Source organism: Poeciliopsis prolifica, unplaced genomic scaffold, assembly GCF_027474105.1.
Source record: "Poeciliopsis prolifica strain line A6 unplaced genomic scaffold, Auburn_PproV2 SCAFFOLD019, whole genome shotgun sequence".
NCBI lineage: Eukaryota > Metazoa > Chordata > Actinopteri > Cyprinodontiformes > Poeciliidae > Poeciliopsis > Poeciliopsis prolifica.
Genome location: NW_026562394.1, coordinates 2,896,053 through 2,916,945, shown reverse-complemented (window position 1 = coordinate 2,916,945; position 20,893 = coordinate 2,896,053). Strand labels below are relative to the sequence as shown.

Below are 20,893 nucleotides of genomic sequence, written 5' to 3'. Positions count from 1 at the left end.
TGTTGCACATGTTAAGCAGCAAGGCAATTCAAAATGCTTAAAGGGAATTAGAAGTAAATACAAGCAAAATAACAAACCAAAGGAAAAAGAATCTAATAATGTTGATAAAAAAGATACCCCTTTAATAAGCCAGAGTGATCTAAAAATTATAGTATTGATCTAAATGTCTCCAGTTTCTGGATTCTAAGTTTGTTCTAATGTCAGGAGGAAGAGCTTCTTAAAGAGACAGAAGTCCAATTTCAAGGCATCAAATTATAAAGTCAAATTTCTTTCAAGTTATGTTTGATATATGAAGCATTTTATAACAACTGAAGATAACACAGTTCATTGATTGCATCATAAAATGGCACCGTGCGTCTGGAAAATACATAGTTTTAAAATGAATTTTATGGACTGGTTTTAATTTGTAATAAAGATTATTTATTTCTTGTACTTTTAAATGACTGCATTTACAATACTTTGTTTTTATTTCATTGTCGTGATTAATGACAATGGCAGTAGTTCAAATGTTAATTTACTGTGTATAAAATGTGAACTATTAAGACTGATAATAAAGAACATTTTATACTTAAATCTAATGTTATTTTCTTATCAGTTTGTCTTTGTGCCACACATTAGTTTCATTCTAGTTTCATTTTAATGTTGACAGTTCACCGTCTCCTAAATCGTAAACTTGCAGGACTCTAATGGTCCTTTGGCTCCACCACAAGGAGAAACTTGTTCTTTCAAGGAAAACAACTTCAATTTAGCAGGTCATGAACTGAATCAGATTTGCTTCCCGGTACTTACACTCCTACTGGTTAGAGGCTAATAAATGCATGTTAGAATGATTGCACAATCTAAGACAAGTCATTTTAAAAGCACCGTCATACATATGTAGTATTGTTTTTGTCAAATGTCTTAGCATCGTCATGAATGTCGGGATCAAATTCTTGCAATATCCACTTGGTTCCAACATCCACATTCAAATTTTCTAAGAGGAAACTGGTTTGGATGTTCAAGAAAACCAGAGGAACCATCTAGAGCGAAGTCTATAGAGTCGCAGTTCGCAGTGGAGTTTTAATTTTTAAAGAGGAAAGGATACGTTTGTAAACTTTCAAAAACTTTTGGTGAGATTAGAGAAAAAATATATGATTTAATGACTATTGTTTGATTTGTGTCCTTTAGAAAACTGAAGATGTGGAACAAAAAACATAATTATATGTAGGGATCTTATCAGAATTGAGAAAAGAGAAATTATTAGACCTCCAGGTTTGGATGCACTCTTTTTGTCCAACTTGATCAACACTGAAACATTTTGAAAAACCAACAAAAAACACAGTAAGACAATAAGTAGAAACCCAGTCCTTTAATTGAATCATATTTACAGAACCTCAAAAGACTGAAAGTGATTTTATTTATTGTTGTAGTTCACAAAGGCATATAAAACTTCACTCATTTCATATGTAGCATTGACTTCTTAAGAGCCTACATGCAGAGGTCCTTCTGGAAGGTCAAATAAAACTGATTATTTGGGGCATAAACAACTTTAGCATGAGAAGTCTTGGATACACATCATCTAATATATTTCAAAGACTTTGAGAGTAACCATATTGTTATATATAGTTGGAGATTATATTGGTATATATGTCAAATAACACCAAAGTGTAGCCCAAAGCTTAGCGCCCCAACAGCCTTTATGAAAAAGCTCAAAGGTCAAGTATTTACATCACATGTTGACGTCCTAAAATCATAAATCACATCACAGCTTTACGTCATTGTTGCACGAGAACGTTCATCTACAAACAGAGAGCCAGTTAAAACCAAACAAAGCTCATTTGATCTATATACAGAAAGATTTAGAGCAGGTTTGAGGAGGCGAACAACCAGCTGATAACAGTGAAACTAATCCTAGAACAGAAAGGCTTTGTTGAAAGCAAGAAGATTAAAAAATGCAGATGCGTGGAGTTAGTTATGAAGATGATTAAAACAATGGGTTTGAACTGGGTATGGTGATAGTAGAGGCTGATATGGATTGTAAATCCTAACTTTTTCATGTAGTCTCAGTTTATATTCCTTAAATACTAAGATATGTTCAATGACCCCAAACAGGGAGTCAAAAGCAAAAAGTGGAAAAATCTCTAAGGTGGAAGGCTACAGACTGGAGAAGGGTTTGTTTCACAGAAACACACACACATAGAAGAATCCAACCTAAAACCAGATAGGATGTGTTTAGAGTCCTCATCTTGCTGAAACACCAAATTATGTCCAGGTTTTACCCATCACCGATTGTTTGGGATCTTCCTGAAGCTCCAGACTGCCATGACCTGGAAAGTCCTGGAACAGTGCCTGGAGAAACAGCTTTAATGGTAAAATGACACAGATATCCGCACACAGTTACACAAACGGTGTGTGGAGGAGTCAAAGAGGTGATTGTTTCAAAGATAAAAACACTAGAACATAAAAACACTAGAACATAAAAACACTAGAACAAATCCTGTTTAATCCATAATTTCCTCTCCAGCTGTTGAACTCATGTTCTCCCTTCATGCTGTTGTTTTTGGGGTTTTTGGGTGTTTTTAAGCTGTTCTGAGGCACAAAACTTGAAACTGCTGCTGTCCGTTGCTTGGTAACCAAAGAGTGAGTGAGTTGCTAGGTAACCAAAGAGTGAGTGAGTTGCTAGGTAACCAAAGAGTGAGTGAGTTGCTAGGTAACCAAAGAGTGAGTGAGTTGCTTGGTAACCAAAGAGTGAGTGAGTTGTTGAGCCCAGGTTGAGAAGTTGAAGCCTTTCCTCTGCCTACATCCCCCAGAATGCAGTGCAGTGAAATTATTTAATATATCTTATCTATAGATTTTGATCACATGCCTGTTGTAATAAATATTCTTTATTGGAGAATTTATTATCCAGTACTAATAATATGTTCTACCTACTGATTATAGTTAGATCAACAAATGGTGGGATGTTTCAGCAGGAAAAGGATTCCTTTCAAATTTTGAGAATAGATAAAAAGGCAAAAAATGATTAATGTTATGCCAATGATAAGTGTCAGCAAACATTTGACCTATAAGCATATTTCAAACTTCATAATTTTCTTAAAAACAATCTAAATATGTGGGGGAAATATGACACAGTTGACCTTAAATTGAATCTTGAAGTTAATTGATGTAAGTTTCAACATTTATAAATTTGATTTTCTTGAAGACATGCAGTTTTGGAAAAGCTGATTACTTTTAAAGGTGACATCTAAAGTTGACTTATGAACATTTTTGAGCATTTGTGTGTCGTAACAACTTTGTTTCAACTACTCAAACAGAAGGCTTTGGAAAAGTTGACATTTTAAAATAAGATCCAAAAAAATTTAATTTTAGGGTGTTAAAATGGTCGACTGGAACAGAAATGTGTTGGTGTTATCGGTCATGCTTTGTTTGTTTTTTGAAGACAAACAAACAAAAAGTCACTACTTCTTCATTCCTAAACACAGTCTGCAACCGAGCCGTCCTCCTCCTCCGCCCCCCACTCCCCGAACCGCATCTGAGGAGAGGGAGCTGCAGGATGCAGGTTATTGACGTCGTCCATGGCGTCTGGGTCCGTCTCCTCGATGGGCCCGATGCCCATGTGGCCGCCCTCGTCGCGGTGCGTCCGGACATGCTTGCGCAGCGCCGCGGGCTCCTTGAAGGTGCGGTTGCAGAAGGGGCAGCAGCACGGCCTCTCCCCGGTGTGGATGAGCTGGTGGTGTTTGAGGTGCTGCAGGCGACTCAGGCGCTTCCCGCAGATGGCGCACACGTAGGGTTTCTCACCCGTGTGCGTGCGCCGGTGCTTGCGCAGACCGTCCAGGTGGCGGAAGCAGTTGCCGCATTCGGAGCAGGAGTAGGGCTTCTCGCCGGTGTGAATGCGCAGGTGCGTCTTCAGCGCCCCGGACTCACGGAAGCGGCGGCCGCACACCGCGCACGGGTACGGCTTCTCGCCCGTGTGGATGCGGATGTGCTTCTTCAGGCTGGAGATCAGACGGAAGGTTTTGCCGCACTCCAAGCAGTGGTGAGGCCGGTCCGCCGAGGGCTCCCCAGAGGTGTCTGGGGCCGACGGCCCCGCAGGCTCCTCGGCTCTGCCTGGTGAAACGGTGTCACTTCTGCTTGCTCCAAAAGTCCTTGACAAAAGTTTCTGTCCATCAAGACTTCCCTGCTGCTGCTGCAAGGCACCGCCACACTCACGCATGAGTCTTTGGTGACGTAGCGGGTTGGAGAACGAACGTGGAGTTCCTCCTTCACCTCCGACCTGACCGTAAGCAATGTCCCCCACATTAAGGGACGAGCCGTCTCCGTCCCCCACCTGGCTGTCCTTCCTGTTGGGCTGAGCAGAACCTGACGGTGGCCCCTGCTCCTCTTTGATCTCAAATCTGGATCCTCCACTGGGACCCTGAGGCTGCCGGTCATCTTCAGGTCAAAGAAGAAAGAAAAGGTGTGAACAGAGGCTTTGTAATAAACATCCAATCTAAATTCACCAGAACCTGAACTTGTCTTGTTAAGCTTAATTGTGTAAATACATTGAAATAACTTAAACCTTTAAAGTCTTTAAAGGCAGCTTTTATATAAAAACTCAAGATTTTTGTGTTACTATAACAGTTTCAATCTGTAATTTTCTTTAAATAATGAGATTGTGATCATGTTTTTAATCACATTATAACAATCAAGTTTTGTTGTCATAATTCTTATGACTACAAGATATAGATAAATAATTTGACATGACATTTAAAAAACCCTGATCATTTGTAGCTAGTAAATAATCCTAAATTGGTTTCTATCTTTCCCTATCAAACATAAACTTCTTGGTTGTATCAAAATAATTTGAAATAAAAATCAGGCAAAGATACAATAACTGCAGTTTAACTACATATCAAAACCTTGCTCTTGTATTACCCATCACAATAAGCAATTAATCAAGTGATAAATTAAAACAAACTTTAAAATTTCCATCTGTATTTTTTATTGTTTTTCTCTTTTCTCTCGTTCAACCAAAAGCTGGATGATAAAAAGTCTTCAGTTCGGTGTTTTGGTCCCAACTAGGCATTTTATTTAATTTTGCTTGCAAAGAATGTATTTGTTGTTTCTGCTGCTTTATTTGTTTGTTTTTGGATATTTAAAATGTCTTCCAGTTCCAGTGTTAAAAGTTCATCAGAATTTAAAGTTCATTGATAATTATTATTATTATTATTATTATGTCATTACCATTACATTGCTTGAATCTCAAAACAATATGATCGTTTATCGCAATACCTTCTGGGGCAATTTATCGTTTAGCAAAATGTGTTATCGTGACAGACCCAGCAAAGTTCTTATTTTAGATGATGCGCTCTTATCCCCTCCATATTTGTTTTGTTTTTAAAGCATGAAGTATGGATGAATGCGCCACAGATTGTGGACTCACCCGCTCCTCTGGTGTCTGCGCACATGTGAGAGGAGCTGGAGGAAAAAGAGTCCAGAGTGTGGTTCGTCACGGAACCGTCTGGCTGAATCGACAGCTGGCACATCTTGTATTCATTTCTCGGCTCGAAGCCATGAAGAGATTCATCCACGGAGCCGCCCAGACCCAGATCCACGCCGGCTCCGTTCACGTTCCTGGGGTTCTGGTGGTCTCGGTCCAAGCCTGGGGTCAGAGAAGCCATGGATGAGAGCGAGGGGCCAAACACCGACTGGCCGATCTGCTGGGGGCCCGAGTAGGAGACCTGCAGCTGGTCTATGAGCTTCTGGGCGCTGCACAGACACTCCTGCAGGGTCTTCAGCTCCCTCTCGGAGACCTCCAGCCGCACCTTGAGCCTCTGGTTCTCCTGCTCCTTGTGCAGCAGCTCCTGCTGGGTCTCGTTCAGCACCACCACCACCTCCCCCAGCAGCGTGTCCACGGCGGCGGACATGGCGGTCTGGATCGTCGGGGCCAGGCGGGATTTCAGCGAGGTTACCGTCACGCCGCCGCCCTGAGAGGCTCCGAACCCGCCCTTGGTGTCTTCTTTGCGGTCGTAGCAGGGCTCCATCCTGTCGGGGACGTTGATGATGCTCTGCTTGCGGCTCCCCGCGCCGGACGCGGCGGTGTCCACGCTGGCCGCGTACTCTGTCCTCCGGGATGTCATTGGTTGCGATTTATTCGCTGTTCTGATGTGCGAAGGCTTTAAACTGCGCAGGTTCTTGTCGCTGAGGGCATGGATCGGTCCGGTTACATCTGTTGACGGAGCTGTGAGCCAGACGCCGCAGAGGAAAAACAAGAAGATGCGACACTCCGCTGCTCAACATCCGCCTGCAGGCAAACAACGAGGCGGCGGCGGCTGCGAGGCGACAGAAACCCGGGAATCAGACCCTCCGGGCGGTAACGACACTCATCTTTTATTCTTCGGATCCTTTAAACACTGCGGCCCTCCACGACGACTCGCCCATTTCCAGATTTTCACTCAGAGGCCCGTCGCGTCTTTATGACGCAACAAAAGGTTGCGCTTGTGTTTTTGTTCCCTGCGCGAAGCCTTAAAGGCGCAGCGAGTCTGGAGAAAACATCAGCGGTGACTTTACCTCTTTTTCTGCTCACACACAAACACTCACCTGTTCAGAAATAACGCCCTAATTCAGGAATAAACTTCCTAAACAGCAAAAACAAGATTTTAATTACTTATATGAGACATTAAGAACAAAAAAAATGCCCTCTGGAAATGTTCGTAGCAGTACTTTTAGCTCATAAGTATGTTGTACAGCAATCTTTCCCTACAGGACTCTGCACACCACAGGACATGTATAATAAAACAATGAAAAAGCGAAGTCAAAATGAGATGTTATGTCTACATTGTCCTGTAGGTGGCGTCCTAGACCTCCACTCAAATACAGAGTCTTTATAATGAAAGCCTCCGCTCCAATTAAACTCACAGCAATGTCCTTGTTTCATCTAAAAAAATACATTTTGAAATTCCTCCATTTCCCCCCAATATAAAGTTGCTTACATAAATGTCAAGACAGCATAAAAACATTAAAAACTCTGATGTGTTTTTATCATTTTAACCCAGAATAAACACAGAAACCCCAATAAAAACCATGGAGCAACACCAAGTAAAATATTCATTTTTTTTCTAAATCTAGTTATTTATTTAAATAAATTGTGTACTCAAAAGTGAATTTTGTTATTTTTATTTACATGTCTACACTAATTCTCCATTTATGGGATAAAGTGTCTGAATGCATGGATACTGATGCCGGATGGGCTGCTTCCATGCAGTATTCCAGAAACTGTAGACGTTCAGCCATCTCAGAGAAAACAACCAGAGCGCAGCAGCTGTGTGAACAAAATAACTTTCAGAAGTCAAAGGAGAACAGACAACTCAGCTCAAACAGTGACTTGTAATGAAAAGGTATGCAGACCACCATCTCTGGGAACAAACCAGACAGCAGAAGAAGCATCACTCCTGTCAGCTGACAACAGAAAACTGTAAGTCACAGGAATAAACTTCCTAAGCAGCTATTCAGCAAAAACAAGATTTTAAATATTTATATGAGACATCAAGAACTAAAAAAAATGCCCTCTGGAAATGTTCGTAAACAGACTGGAAAACATCGCCTGGTCTGATGTGTCAGTTTCAGCTGCAACATTCAGATGGCAAAATCTGAATTTGGCGTAAAAACAGGAATGCTTGGATTCATCCAGCTTGAATCAATGGTGGCGTAATTGACCAATAGAGCATGAATCTCTGCCGCCTCAACATTTCTGCTGACCTTGTATATTCCTTTCAGAAGGATAATACACCACAAAGCTCAAGCTGGTTTCTTGAACAGGATGATGAGTTCGCTGCACTTTCATGGCCTCCACAGATGCCAGATGTCAATCTCGTAAAACATCTTTGGCATGTGGTGAAATTGGAGATTTGCATCACGGACTTACGACCAATAAATCTGCAATGGCAGCAGGGCACTAGAATTGTTTTCAACATGTTGTCGTGTCTTTGCAATGACATGTTACAGCAGCACAGAAGCAAAATCAGACACCGTGGCACTGTTGTGCATCTAGAGATGATGCAACGTTTTTGCAAAGTTTTTTGTGGAGGTTCTTTTGAGCATTTCAGTGTTGGAAAATCTTGCTGTTCTTGTCATATTTTATATTACTAATGACTCTGTGGAAGCGAAAAATACCCACCCTCTCTTGTATTTTAATTTCATGCCTCCGGTTATTGCTTTATTTCAAACAACATCTTGTTATGAAGCTAAGCAGTAGAACATAATGTCCATTAGCTGCAGTGCGTCAGTGAGCTTATTACATCATTATCAAGAATCAGGGCCTTGATTCTTTGTATTTAGCTGGAAGAATGTTATAAAAACATTATTTATTTGCAGCTTTTGCTGAGGGGGAATATTCATAACAATCGCCTTTTCCCATTTGGCCAATAAAGGGCCAAAAGGATTTTATTAGACCATGTGAGGCAAATGCTGATCGCAGATTTAAAGGCATAAATTGGCAGGGTTAAAGTCAAATGCTCAACTTCTTCTGAATTTCCTTTGGTTTTTCCATGATTGGGCCTTGTAGTTCCTATTTTGGACTGCATCCATTTCAGAACTCAAAATAAAGTATTCCTGATGGAGTAAGCAGTCTCTCGATCCCAGACGGCCAGATGTTCAGCAGGGAAAAACTGATGCAGCCGGTTTGCGGTGAACAGAAGCAACGCGTTGTGCAACAACACGTCCCTCACATATACAGTAATTTGTGTCATTTCTGTAGAAATGCCCTCCACCACTCTGATCCTATTTCCATTTCCTTTAAATTGCCAGTAATCCCATTTGCGCTATATTTTTTCCCTCAAGGTTATAAACGTGTTCTGGAAGGAATGGTTTTCTCAAACCCACATCTGACTCACTCCATTAAAAGCTGTGGCAAACGTAAGCTGAGTGATTTAAGGACAGCATAAGCAGCCAATGTTTAAAGGTATTATACTCAGATGCAATCACTGGATAAATACAATCCATATTGCACAATAAACACATACCCACACATCTCCTGGATGTAGATGTAAACCTCTTGCCCACATTGAAACGTTGAGACACACAGGAGGAAAATGACCACAAGGTAAATAAGGGAAAACATATTCAAGTAAGTTGGTTTTGGAAAAGAGACAAGGAAAAAAGGGACACTTTAAGTTGATTCATATATTCATTTTTCAAATAATAATAATAAAACATTCCAGCAGCTTTTTCTTTCCTTTGACCTTTAATCCATATCTTGTTCTGCTTTGTCTTCTCAGGAAGAGTTAAAGATATCCGTGATTACTCTCTGAGGAATTATGCTTCAGTTTGCCTGGTTTAGATATTTACAACAATCCTGAAGCATCCTGTCATCTTAAGCTGATCAGAGCGTCTGATCATTTTAATTAGTAATGCATGACTTCCTGCCTTCCCGGAATATTCAGTGTCTTGCGAAATTATGCACAGTCCTCAAACTTCTCACCGTTTTGTCATTTTACAACCACAAACGTATTACACCAAATAGAAACTGGTGCGTAATTCTGAAGTAAAAATAAAATAAAGTTTTGATTTTTTTTTTCAATATAACGAGGCAAAAAAATATTTAGTCAGACACTGATTGTGCAAGTTCAAGTTTTTCTACTTAGCAAGATTTTTATGCTTCACTTCAGCTTTAAGAGACAATATTCATTTTTTTCAAACTTGTTTTCGAAAACAAGAAAACAGAGAAAAAAAATCCAGGGACTCACGTAGGATTTTTAAAAATTTACTTTCAAAACAAGGTGGAAAATAAGTATTTGGTCAATAACAGAACTCAATATTTTGTGTCTAGAAACTCCATTTGTTTGTAGTTTACTCTGGGTACAACAATAGGTGTGAAGACCGCTGAGGTTTATCAGTGGAAATCAGACCCGAGATAAAGAAGAATTTGAACAGTTTTTCTAAGAGAGGCAGTTTAAAGGACATGGCAATTCGGGTGGGAGAATCTGTCACAACTATTAGACACTAGACATTATTCTGGCCTTTATAAAAGAAATCCACAAGAAGTTTTGTTTGTGGTTTCCCACTCTGCAAACCTGGAAAACAAGATGAAACTCAAAGTTGAGTACGCCATCACAATGATGGAACATGGTGGTGGCAGTATCATGGAGAGTGACGGCTTTTTCTGTATAGAGACACAAGCAGACCAGAGTTGGTAAATATGAGATCAGCCATAGCTTTTTATGTGGCCCTATAGATTCTAGAATAAACACAATGAGTGCTTAAATATTATGTTATAAATCAAATCAATGCAGTTTTTATCTGTTTACTTCCAAATTATATCAGTCAATCATTTCAGATTCTTGAGAATTATCATGAAAATTTACACAAAATCAACAAATCTTTGCACTTTTTTGTTGTTAATTTATTGTTTTATTTTTCTCAAAAATTGTCAAAACCTTTTGTGCTTGTAAATAACAGCTGCCTCAGCCTTAATTATGTCAGATTATACTCCATGATCTGTACAGCGAGTAGTAAAATTTGCATTTACTGTCATAAATAAGCTCAAATATCGCAAATATTTCCAAATTAGTACCACAAATACTTCACTGACTCATCATATTTCCTAAATATGAAAGATGTTCAATAATATTAACTAATTTTACTAATTCACTGATGTTTAAACAGTTTGTGAACAGGTTTTATCAATATGTTTGGGCACATCGGGCCCCTTCAGAGCATTTATGATCTTGATTTGGCCCAAAATGAAAATGAGCTTCATCTGAACACAGCGCACTGTAAGAAGGTTACACATTATCCACCAGTAGTAAAATATGTTTTTTAATAAATGTATTATGACTCTGATTTCTAGTCATTTAATAAAATACTGTTGCATTGTTATTATTTTTTTCAACTTTGCTGGTCATTCTTTTCATTTCTGACCAGTCAGGTGGAAAGCCTCTCCCCTGCTTGCCTCAATGAATCAAAGCCCTGATGCGGGGATTCCTCAGAATCCATTCAATCATCCTCTCCAAAAAAGGAGAACAAACGCTCATTAAGAAGGGAGACACGCTCTGAATAATGTGGTTAAAGAATGCTAGCAGATTTTCTGCGGGTCATCTAACCTGGCTGCAATAGCGGATGATCTGACTAACATCAGTTTGTGGTTAAATCACTACCAAGCCTGCACGTCACTCAGTGACAAAGCAAATGTGTTTAGCAGGCAGAGAGGCGGAGTCGCAGGATCGGGAATGAGGGGCAGAAGGGGGGAGGCAGGCAGAAAGAAGGAGGTGATTGTTGGGCAGGAGGGAAACATAAAGAGGGCAGTGAGGGGAGGAGAGGGAGCAAATGAGGCGCAGCACACAGAGAAGCTCAACTCACATTCTGATCAACGCTGCAATCTGAAGCAACAGGTAAGTTCATGTCTTCTTCTGCTGGTTTGCACGGATGGAATACTTTGGATGAGTGAATGGCTTTTATCTGCAACAAAAACAGACAGTGAGCTGGTATTCATAGGAGTTAAATCAGAATGACCTGGGACATAATTTCTCCTCTAAAGCCCATTTCAGATCATGTTTTAGGTAAACGCCTGGTGTAAACCTTTTCCTGTAATCAGATCCAGCTGACCAGACTGTGCTCTCTGCCTGGGCGTGCAGGAATCTGTGGCCAGTTGTGCAATACCGCCTGGAATGCTGATTTAGTCTGAAGCACCTCCAAATCTTTACAAATGGGGATTATTTCAAAGTGTTCTCTGTAAACAACTCTATAAATCACCAAGGGAACCAAGGGATGAAGTTTGCAAATTAAGTGTCCTCGTTTTGCTATCTGCTTTTGCCAACGCAGTGTGGTTTTACTTTGTGAAATAGCTTCTGCTTCCAGCTGGGATTTGGTTGAATGATATGAGCCTGTGTTAAAAAATGAGTTTGATTTGTTACAGTTGTTCAGTTGAATGTCATATAATCTAGAAAATATGATGGATCAGTGAATCGTAAGAGAACGGTTTGTTCTCTGTCAGGTTCTTTCATTCAACATAAACAAAACCTAAGTTACAGGAAGTTCACTTATTCACATTCTGTCACATTTCAGGGACAAACCTCCATGTATTTAATCCAGATTTTAATAATGTTATCTCACTGATATCCACAATATGAAACAAGGTTTTTGTTGTGATCCATGATTTTAGGTGATAAACATAAAACATTGCAGGATTGAAATTTTGAAGGAGAGAGAAATGTAAAAAGTATCTGCAAAATGTTTTTCCTGAAGTAAGAGTAAAAGAGTATTTAGTAAAATGTCTACTCAAGTTCTGAGTAACTGATCAATCATTTAATATTTAAAAATCACATCACATGGACCAAATACAAAGTTATGTGGGTATTTTAAAAACCAATTCAATAGGAATTCATACGAATAACAGAGAAACATTCATCCAAATCAATTTCTTTCAAAATAATGCTGATGAAATTTCAACAAAAACTGCAGGTGTGTGTGTGTGTGTGTGTGTGTGTGTGTGTGTTCGTTGATTCGTTAGCTCGTTAGTCATTCGGTGAAGTGACTCACAGTAGGTAGAGCATCCAAGAGAAGTGATACTTTGTAATAAAATTACTTTTACTCAAAACAAAAAGTACAGCGTAGTAATAGTACTCCTCAAAGTACTACATGCAACACATTTCTGGCCACCTCTGCTGATGGAGTTCTGCTCTTTTATTGTTTCCAGCTCATCGCCTGCCATGAGGAACCGTCCCTTCCCCCTCGTGATCGTGTGCCTGCTTTCCATCAGGGGTTTCTGTCCTCTGTCCTCTGCAGGCACAGGAGCGCCTCCCAGGGGCCCCGTCATCCCCACAGACGACTACGACACATATGAGGAGATATCCACTCGTCCTATGACTACAGTTGCTAGAACACTCCAACGGTGCGACTTCCACCTCTGCAAAGAGAAGCAGACCCCCTGCGAGGAGCTCGCTGCCTCTCTCGGCTGCCTGTGCCCGGGTTTCTCTTTGCCCGACAAGGATCCAGAAAGTCCCACTGTGACCTCAGTGACCTGGAACGGCTCGGCAGTCGTGGTTCGCTGGTGTGCCCCGCCTTCTTACGTCACATCTTATGTTGTGACGATTAAAGGTGGGGAGAAGCAGATAGTGAAGAAGGACCAAAGGAGCACAACGTTGAACCAGATCGACCACAAAGCGGAGGTCTGTGTGGTGGCTGTAAACGACGTCGGGGAAAGCGGTCGGTCCTGCATGGAGTACACGCCGGTGAGCAACAACCTGCCCCTGGCAGCAGGCCTCATTGGCGGGGCTTTGGGCCTTCTGCTGCTGATTCTGCTGGTTGTTCTGCTGTGCAGGCGCAGGAGGCAAAAGAAGAAACGGGAGGCCACGCATATATGAGGAGCTCAGCCGAGAATCAGCAAGCAGACAAAACAAGAAACACAGAGCGACCGCTCACTCAGACATGAGACTCATGAAACGCTCCGTTGTTGCTGAAGTTAATTAACTGCGAGAACGTCTGAGTGTTTGTCTCAAGAAAGCAGGAAACAGGGTTCATCAACTCCTTATCATATCTAGCTGGTTGTATTTATCTCCTCGTTAGTGGTGCAGTTTTTAGAAACGCTTCATTTATTCAACTGAATTAAAGACGCACAAAAATAACAATTATGATCTGAAGCAGGAAGGAAATATTTTTACTGCAGGGTAAAAATATGCAGGGCCCAATTGTCTGACAATCTGTTAAAACAAGCCAGAAGGATGAACGCTTGCTCAACTCAGCAAGCTACATTTCATACCAACAGTAAAAATCATAAGATTTATATTTATTCCTCAGGACTGGAAATGCACCTCAACTAAAATTAATTAAAATATCAATGAGGACTAAGCTCTGGTAGAATCAAGAAGAAATAATTATCAGACTAATTTATATTCAGTGGCCACCGAACCACAACATCCAGCGAATATGAACGACTGATTTACCCGCTGGTTCCCTCCGGAGCCCCAACGTGGGGCTTTTACAGCCTAAATCTGAGAGAGGAAGAACAAAAACAGAGCAGCTTTGATTCCTCGGTGTTCAGCGTCAGAACTGAAACCAGAGCTTCGCTGACAAGAGGCTCCTGCAGGTGAAAGGTCAAACGTGATGCGTTTGTGTACACTGCTTTTCTTTATTTAACCAGGAATGTGCCTTATTGTTCAACGAGATACAGTTTCTCCTCTGACAAACAGATAAATGGCCTTTTGATATAAAAGCACTGATAAAGCACTGAAAAAATAAACTTGAATAAATATACATGTAAAAAAAAGAGAAATTAAAACAGCGATACTGTTTTGTTTAAGCTGTTTTTTTAAAAAAATGTTTAAAATGTTAAGTGACAGTTGAATTTGTTCTGGAAAGGCAGTTTGGGTTAATTCTGCACAACATTGAAAAACAATATTTGCAAAGACTGGGAGTTTTTCAACTGAAGAACATAAGTTACTCTGGACTAACCATATTTGAGGGTTAAAATAAGATTTGTAAAATAAAAATCCAGCTTTGGTTTAGTTTTTATAGGATTTTCATGGCACTCTTCATATATTTATTTTAAGTGGGTGGATAGAGAGTGGGATTAGGGATTAGAAAACAAGAATAAATAAATTTACTTTGCTCTTTTCTAGATGTCATTCTAAAAGCAAGGATAAAGAATAAGATTCTTTCACCAGTTACTGTGTATGTCTGTAAATGTCTGTCCATTAAATGGAAATAAAGTGAAACTTTTTCTTGTCTAAATCTCTTGGAGCATGTTCTTTTCTAAGTGCTGTAAGATGGGTGTGTTTTTCCATATGTCATCGTTGGGCCGGATCAGCTCCAGTCTTTCCTGCTTTTTTTCCAGCTTCGTGAGTGAAGATGATTTTTTTTTACATTTGTTTCATATTGACTGGGGCTTCCCAATAATCACTGCTGAGCTGCTGAGAAGCTGCAGGCGTTTACTTCCTCAATAAAAAAAAGAAAATTGTGGAAAAGTCCAGTATTTTAATCCTCCCAGTTTATTTTATCTCATGCTCAAGCCTCCATGTCTGCAGGTCATGGTGCAAACCCAATTTTTGCTCTGGCTGCTGTAGCACAGTTCTTCCACAGCTCCCAGTTTTTTATTATTTTTTTTAAAGTGCGGTCAGATGTCTGTAATTCAGAGACAAAGTCTTCTGCTCACTGCAGTGGCTGAAATGGCGAGATTGAATGAGATTGAAACTGATCGACACATCTGGAAATTTCATGCATGTGCACAACGCTGGAGGGCAAAAAAAACAAAAAACTATTTGTTTTACATTCCATCCATAGCCACATAGAACAATTGAGTTAACTAAATGCAGTGCACCACAGCAAAGGGAAAAACACCAAAAATACTGCAGAACAAGTTGAACTCTTCTTTCTTCTTTTTTCTTGCTCTCCTTGTCGGCTGCGCCACACACTGACTTGCTGCCAATGACAACAACTCCACGGTTCAACACCAAAAAACACTCTTAACATTTTCCACACAACGAACAGAACAGTCAGTCTGGGACAGTATTATGTTTTTAGACTTGATATTTAATCTCTGTGGCAGATTAGCTCCTGCTGTTATTAGCTAATCTTGTTGACAATTAGTAGCAAAGCAGCTGCGTCCCTTTTTCTTTAATAAGTCATAAGTTTAAGATTTTGAGCGTTGCATTGTCAAAAGCTAAAACCAATGTTAGTTATAATCAGGAAGTAGCTTTTATTCAGTATAAAAGCTACTTCCTGAGATGTTGGGTCAGTATCTTCATCTTGTGCGCCTGACGCCAAGCGATCAGTTAAAGGATTGATCCTTTGGATGATGATCCACAGTGAAGGTCTGAATATGGACGGATTGGTAAAAATAGAGCTTCACTTCTTATTTTAGCTCTTTCTCCTTTATGACTGATGAGTGGTGCTCACATTAGTCCAGGCAAAGCCCCCATCTGTCTACTGCTCCATTACTCATGAACAACACATCTAAATATTTGACTTCTCCCATTGAGACAAGTGTTGACTCTTGAGCTGATGGTTGAGAACCATTTCCCAAACTGTGAGCTGACTCACATCGAGGCTGCACGCCGCCCCGATGCACACTGAAGACATCCACAGAACCACATCATCCGGCTGACGTTACTATCGACTGCTGGAAGGACTCCTTTGAGGGTCTGATGGAGGCACAGACTGTGAACTATTGGGAAAATGAGTTCATCAACATGTCAGAGGTCAAACAGTTTTTACATGGGGCGGATGGTTTTGGCCGGAAGGTGTTGAAGGCTTTGGACATTGTGGTGTGATAGTTTGCTTTCCAGTCCATATCTGTATAATGGCTCTACACCCATGCTGATGGCCCTGTCCATTGAGAGGCATAAATTGGTTTTAGAGCTATAACCAATGCAAGTTCTGTTTCTGCATTCTTGTCATTAACTCAGGTTTATTCCCATTCCAGGTTGAACTTTCAGTGTGTAATTGTGAAGATAACCTAAGGATCTCATCTTGATTTTTTCCCACAATCCTCTTCTTTTGGCCTCTTGAAGCCCTTATTGACCTTTAGACCTTCATGATTGACAGCTCATGTGTCTGAGCCCAAACTCCCCAGCTGGATCTCAAAATTCAGCCTTAAGCACATTATCTTGATGTCCTATTGACGAGTGATTGTAGCAATAATCTGTGCACTTATTTATTATGTTGTAGTGAAGAAAACAGTGAGGCAAAATGGTTGAGTCAAAGGTTGATTTCTATTTTTTGAATTGTCAAAATAGCTGAAATAAAAGTACCACAAACAAGGCCCTCAGGGAGTTAATCTCTGCAATTGACTGTAACCTTTTGCAATGATCCTGTGGGATTTGGAAGTTTTATCTTAAAATAATAAAAGAGCAATTTTAATGATTTAAATTTCTTTGTTTTTTTTAATTTACACAACAGTTAATGTTGTGCAAGTTTAAAAAAATATCTGGCACAGAATAAGCACAACCTCATCTGCTAACTATCTGCTAATCTTGACTTTAATGTGATTATTTTGTGCTCCTGAAGAAAGATCGTCCAGTTTCACCCCGGATCAGTTTCTCTTGTTTTTCAGTGTCTGAGATACCGCTCAGTAAGCCAGACAGGCCGTCTCCTTTGGCTTTGCAATGCTGGCAGCAATTCAGTTTTTTTTGTTTTTTTTGGGGAAAATAACCTGCTTTCGTGAGAATAAATGTTGATAACAAAGCTGATAAATCTGGGATGTGAGGGCTCTGCCGACACTTGCTCTGGTTGTGGTCTGGTTATGTGCTGTCAGCACTTTGCTCATGTTGAATCACTCCTGAATCATCCAGCGATCTGATGACTTATTTTACCTTTCTGTTTAAGAGGTCACATAGGTAGTCATAGTGCTAAAAGCTGGAGAGACATGACTCACAATATTACCTCTGATACTTTTAAATGACCCTTTACTGTTGGTAGTTCACTGCCCCCTGCTGGTCACAGTGAAACTTGGCAGCTTGTATAAAGGCACAAAATGTTTTGTAGAAAATAAGCATGTTTGAAAGCCTACGGAAGAAGATTAGGGCCCTAAACACCTCTTGTAAAAATCTGAATCAAATTAATTTAATTATTAATGAGATCAGTTCCTTTTTTCCTTTTTTGAATTTTTCATATTCTTTGTGTTTTGTATGTTTTGATCCTTATTATACATGTGGCATTTAGTAATCCACAATTCCCTCATATTCTGCCTCTAAGGAACAAGGCCTTCCTGCTGCTGCGCCGGAGGTTTCCAGTTTCTCCACACTTTCTCTGGGCTTTAGCTGCTTCTCACGTGTTTTGTGTCCAGCTAACTGTATTATGACACAATGTCATGAAGCATGATCTGAAAAATAAAGAAGGCGGAAACATCAAGCAAAAAAAAAGTAAGCAGTTTCTGAAATTCATGAAAGATCTTAAGAAGACCTGAGAAATGCATCACCTTGCAGTTGGTCAAATGCTTTTTGCCCAGATTATAGCTTCTTTTGCATGTTTATAAAATACAAAAATGCATTCTGGACAGAAATACAGAGAGATATAATTAACTTCACACAAGCTAAGCACTTCATGCTGGGCCACTTCATGTTTTTAGCTTTCAGTTATGAAGGCGGCAGCAGAGGCAACATGTACACAAGTGCTCAGTAGTTCTGAAACTGACAGATTTATTTATTCATTTGTTACTAACTTTAATTAGTAACTTCAATTATTTAGTTTTTATGGTGACGCACTGCATTGACCACACGCTGTGGCTAGGAATGATTAAATGAAATATTTATTGACAGTTAATGAGAAGCCGCTTTTACTTCTATTTTCTGCCACAAAATTACTGGCAAGTGTGATTTTAAAAGTGTAAAGGGATAATTAACCAGGCTGCTGGTATCATTTGATCATTTTGGTTGAATAGGAGAGGAGCAGAGCTGCTGCTTGGCTCTTCCTGAGTCAACCATTCATGGAAACACGTGTCACCCGAAACCCGCAGGCCAGGATATTGCTGCTAATGAAGCCAAATAAACTTTTTGCTTTTGAGCTGTCGGAGGACATCTGAGCTAATATAGTGGACATCCTTACATTTACCCCAATGAGTTATTTACTACTGTAAACATCTGACTTTTAGTCTCACAACTAGTGAAAATGACTGGCTTTTTTTTTCCTGCAGTGAATACACCCAGCATTGATTTTAAATGAATACATAAAATAATAATGTTATAAATTCACAATCATCTTTTGCTGCCTTGTAGTTACTCAAAAAGCAATTTGCATTTGGCAGTGAGAAAGTGAATGGAAGTATTATCACTATCATTAGTGAAGCAGGTGCTTTAAAGCTTCTCTGGCTGCTGGGATCAGCTTTTACTGCGCAGAGAAAAAAAATGGTCTAAGTAGGTCAGACATCCATCAGTGGACATTACGGCGACTACAATGTAAAGCCTGCGATACTCGATGGTTCTTTTGTAATTTAGAGAGGTTTGTGCTGCTTTGTACTGTTCTGTAGGGACCACAACCAAAACCAGGGGCTCAACGAGAGACTTGTGATGAAGTGAGTTACAAACAGCTGCTTTACAAGAGTGAGAGAGAGAGACAGTGAGAGAGAGAGAGAGAGAGAGAGAGAGAGAGAGAGAGAGAGTGAGGCCTTCAGCAGCCGAAAGTGAGGGACTGTGTGGGTGGCTGCAGAAACTAATCCCCTCCACCTCTCTCTCTCTTTCTCTCATGTCATACTGTTTACCCCTGTGTCTGCCTGTCTCGGTTCAAACCTCAGACTTGTAAATAAAAAGATTAACTTCTGTCTCTCTGGTGCGACTCGGCTGTTGCTGGCAGGATGATTTGAGTTTATGTAAATGCAGCAGAACGGATGTTGCCCCTCATGGATTCTTTAGGCTTAATATTTGAGGAGAGAAAAAAAAAATCTTTCATCTGTTAGACGTTTTTATTTTTTACATGTATAAACAAGTTGAGGCGGTGCAACGCTTTTTCAATGCTTCCACAGGAGCCACTAGAGGTCAGTGTTGCAAACATTACAGCAGCGACTGAAGCCTCCTCGGGATGCAGGCGCTCATAATGGAGTGGGGATGGAAATTAGTTGGTCTAACAGGGATGAAAATGAGTTTGCAGCTGTAATCAGCTCGGCAGCACACACACATAACATGTGAGGGTTTTTTTAACGTTTGAAGTGACAGCATGAGGCAGGCTCTCTTCGCAGAAATAATCTTCCATTTTCTGTTTGACGGGCAGGTCAGCCTTTTCCTCCAAACTCCCAAAGACTCCCATATTGAAGAGATGTTTTTTTTTTCCCCCTTCAGATTTTTTTTGTTTGAAGAGGTTGAGTAACCGTGGCGTTCTGGCAGGATGCAGGACGGAGCTGAGGAAGGCTGGCGGGGAGCAATCATCGATCATCCTGGCAGCAGCCTTGCTTCCCACAGGCACACCTTTTACCCTTCACATCACTTTTTTAAAAAAAAATCACGAACAACAAAAACAAATTAATTTGGACATGGTGTCGTTGCTTAGATCTGGACGCAGGAAGAATAAGCGTCCTGGAGACACAGGATGCTGAAGCAAAAGAGGCGACTCACTTCCTGCAAGTTTTTCCATTTTCAGAATCTTTTAAAATGTCAAAGTTCAAGCAATCTGTTTAGTTTCTGGATTTTATCACTTGCCTTTGCTACAAATATGCAATCACATCACTTTGTTTTTTATTGTGGAATACTCTGATCTTTGATGGTTTTTAAATTGCAGCTACTTTTCCTACCTGATTTCTTGTTTTCTTCGCCTTATAAACTCAGACATGTTCCTGAATCAGACTGCACAACAAACACAGTTCTTCTCTGCAGAACTGCAGGCTCACTATAAGTAGGAAACACAAAAGTTTGATATCTGTTAACTTCCCTTTTTTTTAAAGAGTTGATTACATGTGGTACATAAGCCTTTAAGGAAATTTTAAGTAAACTTCTTATAATAATTAATAACATTTTCCTCAATATTGATCATCTCCTGGCATTATTGTTATGATATTTACCAGATGTGCTATTATAGAACATCTTCCTACAGCATTAGATTTGGCTTGTGCTGAACATTTTCCAAGTCTTTTGACTTGGCACAAACAATAACATGCAGATGTGATGTTACTAATGAACATCACAATGACATTGATTGTGATTAGTATTTTCATCCTCATCATTAGAGAGTGTGTTGGGATCTGGGGTAAGAACAGTCCATGAAAGTATGTAGTGCATGATTGCAGAGAACTTGTGCTGGTCTATATTGAATGCAAACAGTCCTTTGTAGTTTTGATAATTTACATATAAATATTGCAATAAAGAGAGATACAAAAGCGCCTCATTCTGAGCAGCAATTCATCTTGTATCTGCTTCCCTTCCAGTTTAAGTGCTAAATCTCCAACAGATTGAAGCCTGGAGGGATGTGAAGCTGCAGCTGTATTTAACCCTATGAGGTCGAGCAGTTTTCCCCAGAGGGA

The 20,893-nt window shown here is 40.2% G+C and overlaps 2 protein-coding genes across 3 annotated transcripts; one reads left to right on the top strand and one right to left on the bottom strand.

Annotated features, from left to right (window-relative positions):
- Positions 1–1,333: 1,333 nt before the first annotated feature.
- Positions 1,334–6,567, bottom strand: si:ch1073-224n8.1 (histone-lysine N-methyltransferase PRDM9). Its single transcript, XM_055043986.1, has 2 exons — positions 5,402–6,567; positions 1,334–4,410 (listed from the first exon to the last, which is right to left on the bottom strand). Exons 1-2 carry the CDS (start codon positions 6,096–6,098, stop codon positions 3,452–3,454), a joined length of 1,656 nt encoding a protein of 551 aa, XP_054899961.1. The 5' UTR covers positions 6,099–6,567; the 3' UTR covers positions 1,334–3,451.
- A 4,672-nt stretch (positions 6,568–11,239) lies between these two features.
- Positions 11,240–14,778, top strand: LOC129368886 (leucine-rich repeat neuronal protein 4). 2 transcript variants are annotated; one of them, XM_055044055.1, is made up of 3 exons: positions 11,240–11,345; positions 12,650–13,184; positions 13,274–14,777. In XM_055044055.1, exons 2-3 carry the CDS (start codon positions 12,663–12,665, stop codon positions 13,382–13,384), a joined length of 633 nt encoding a protein of 210 aa, XP_054900030.1. In that variant the 5' UTR covers positions 11,240–11,345; positions 12,650–12,662; the 3' UTR covers positions 13,385–14,777. The 2 variants fall into 2 exon arrangements, with proteins under 2 accessions (XP_054900030.1, XP_054900029.1); XM_055044054.1 differs by having other exon boundaries at positions 12,650–14,778.
- Positions 14,779–20,893: the final 6,115 nt, after the last annotated feature.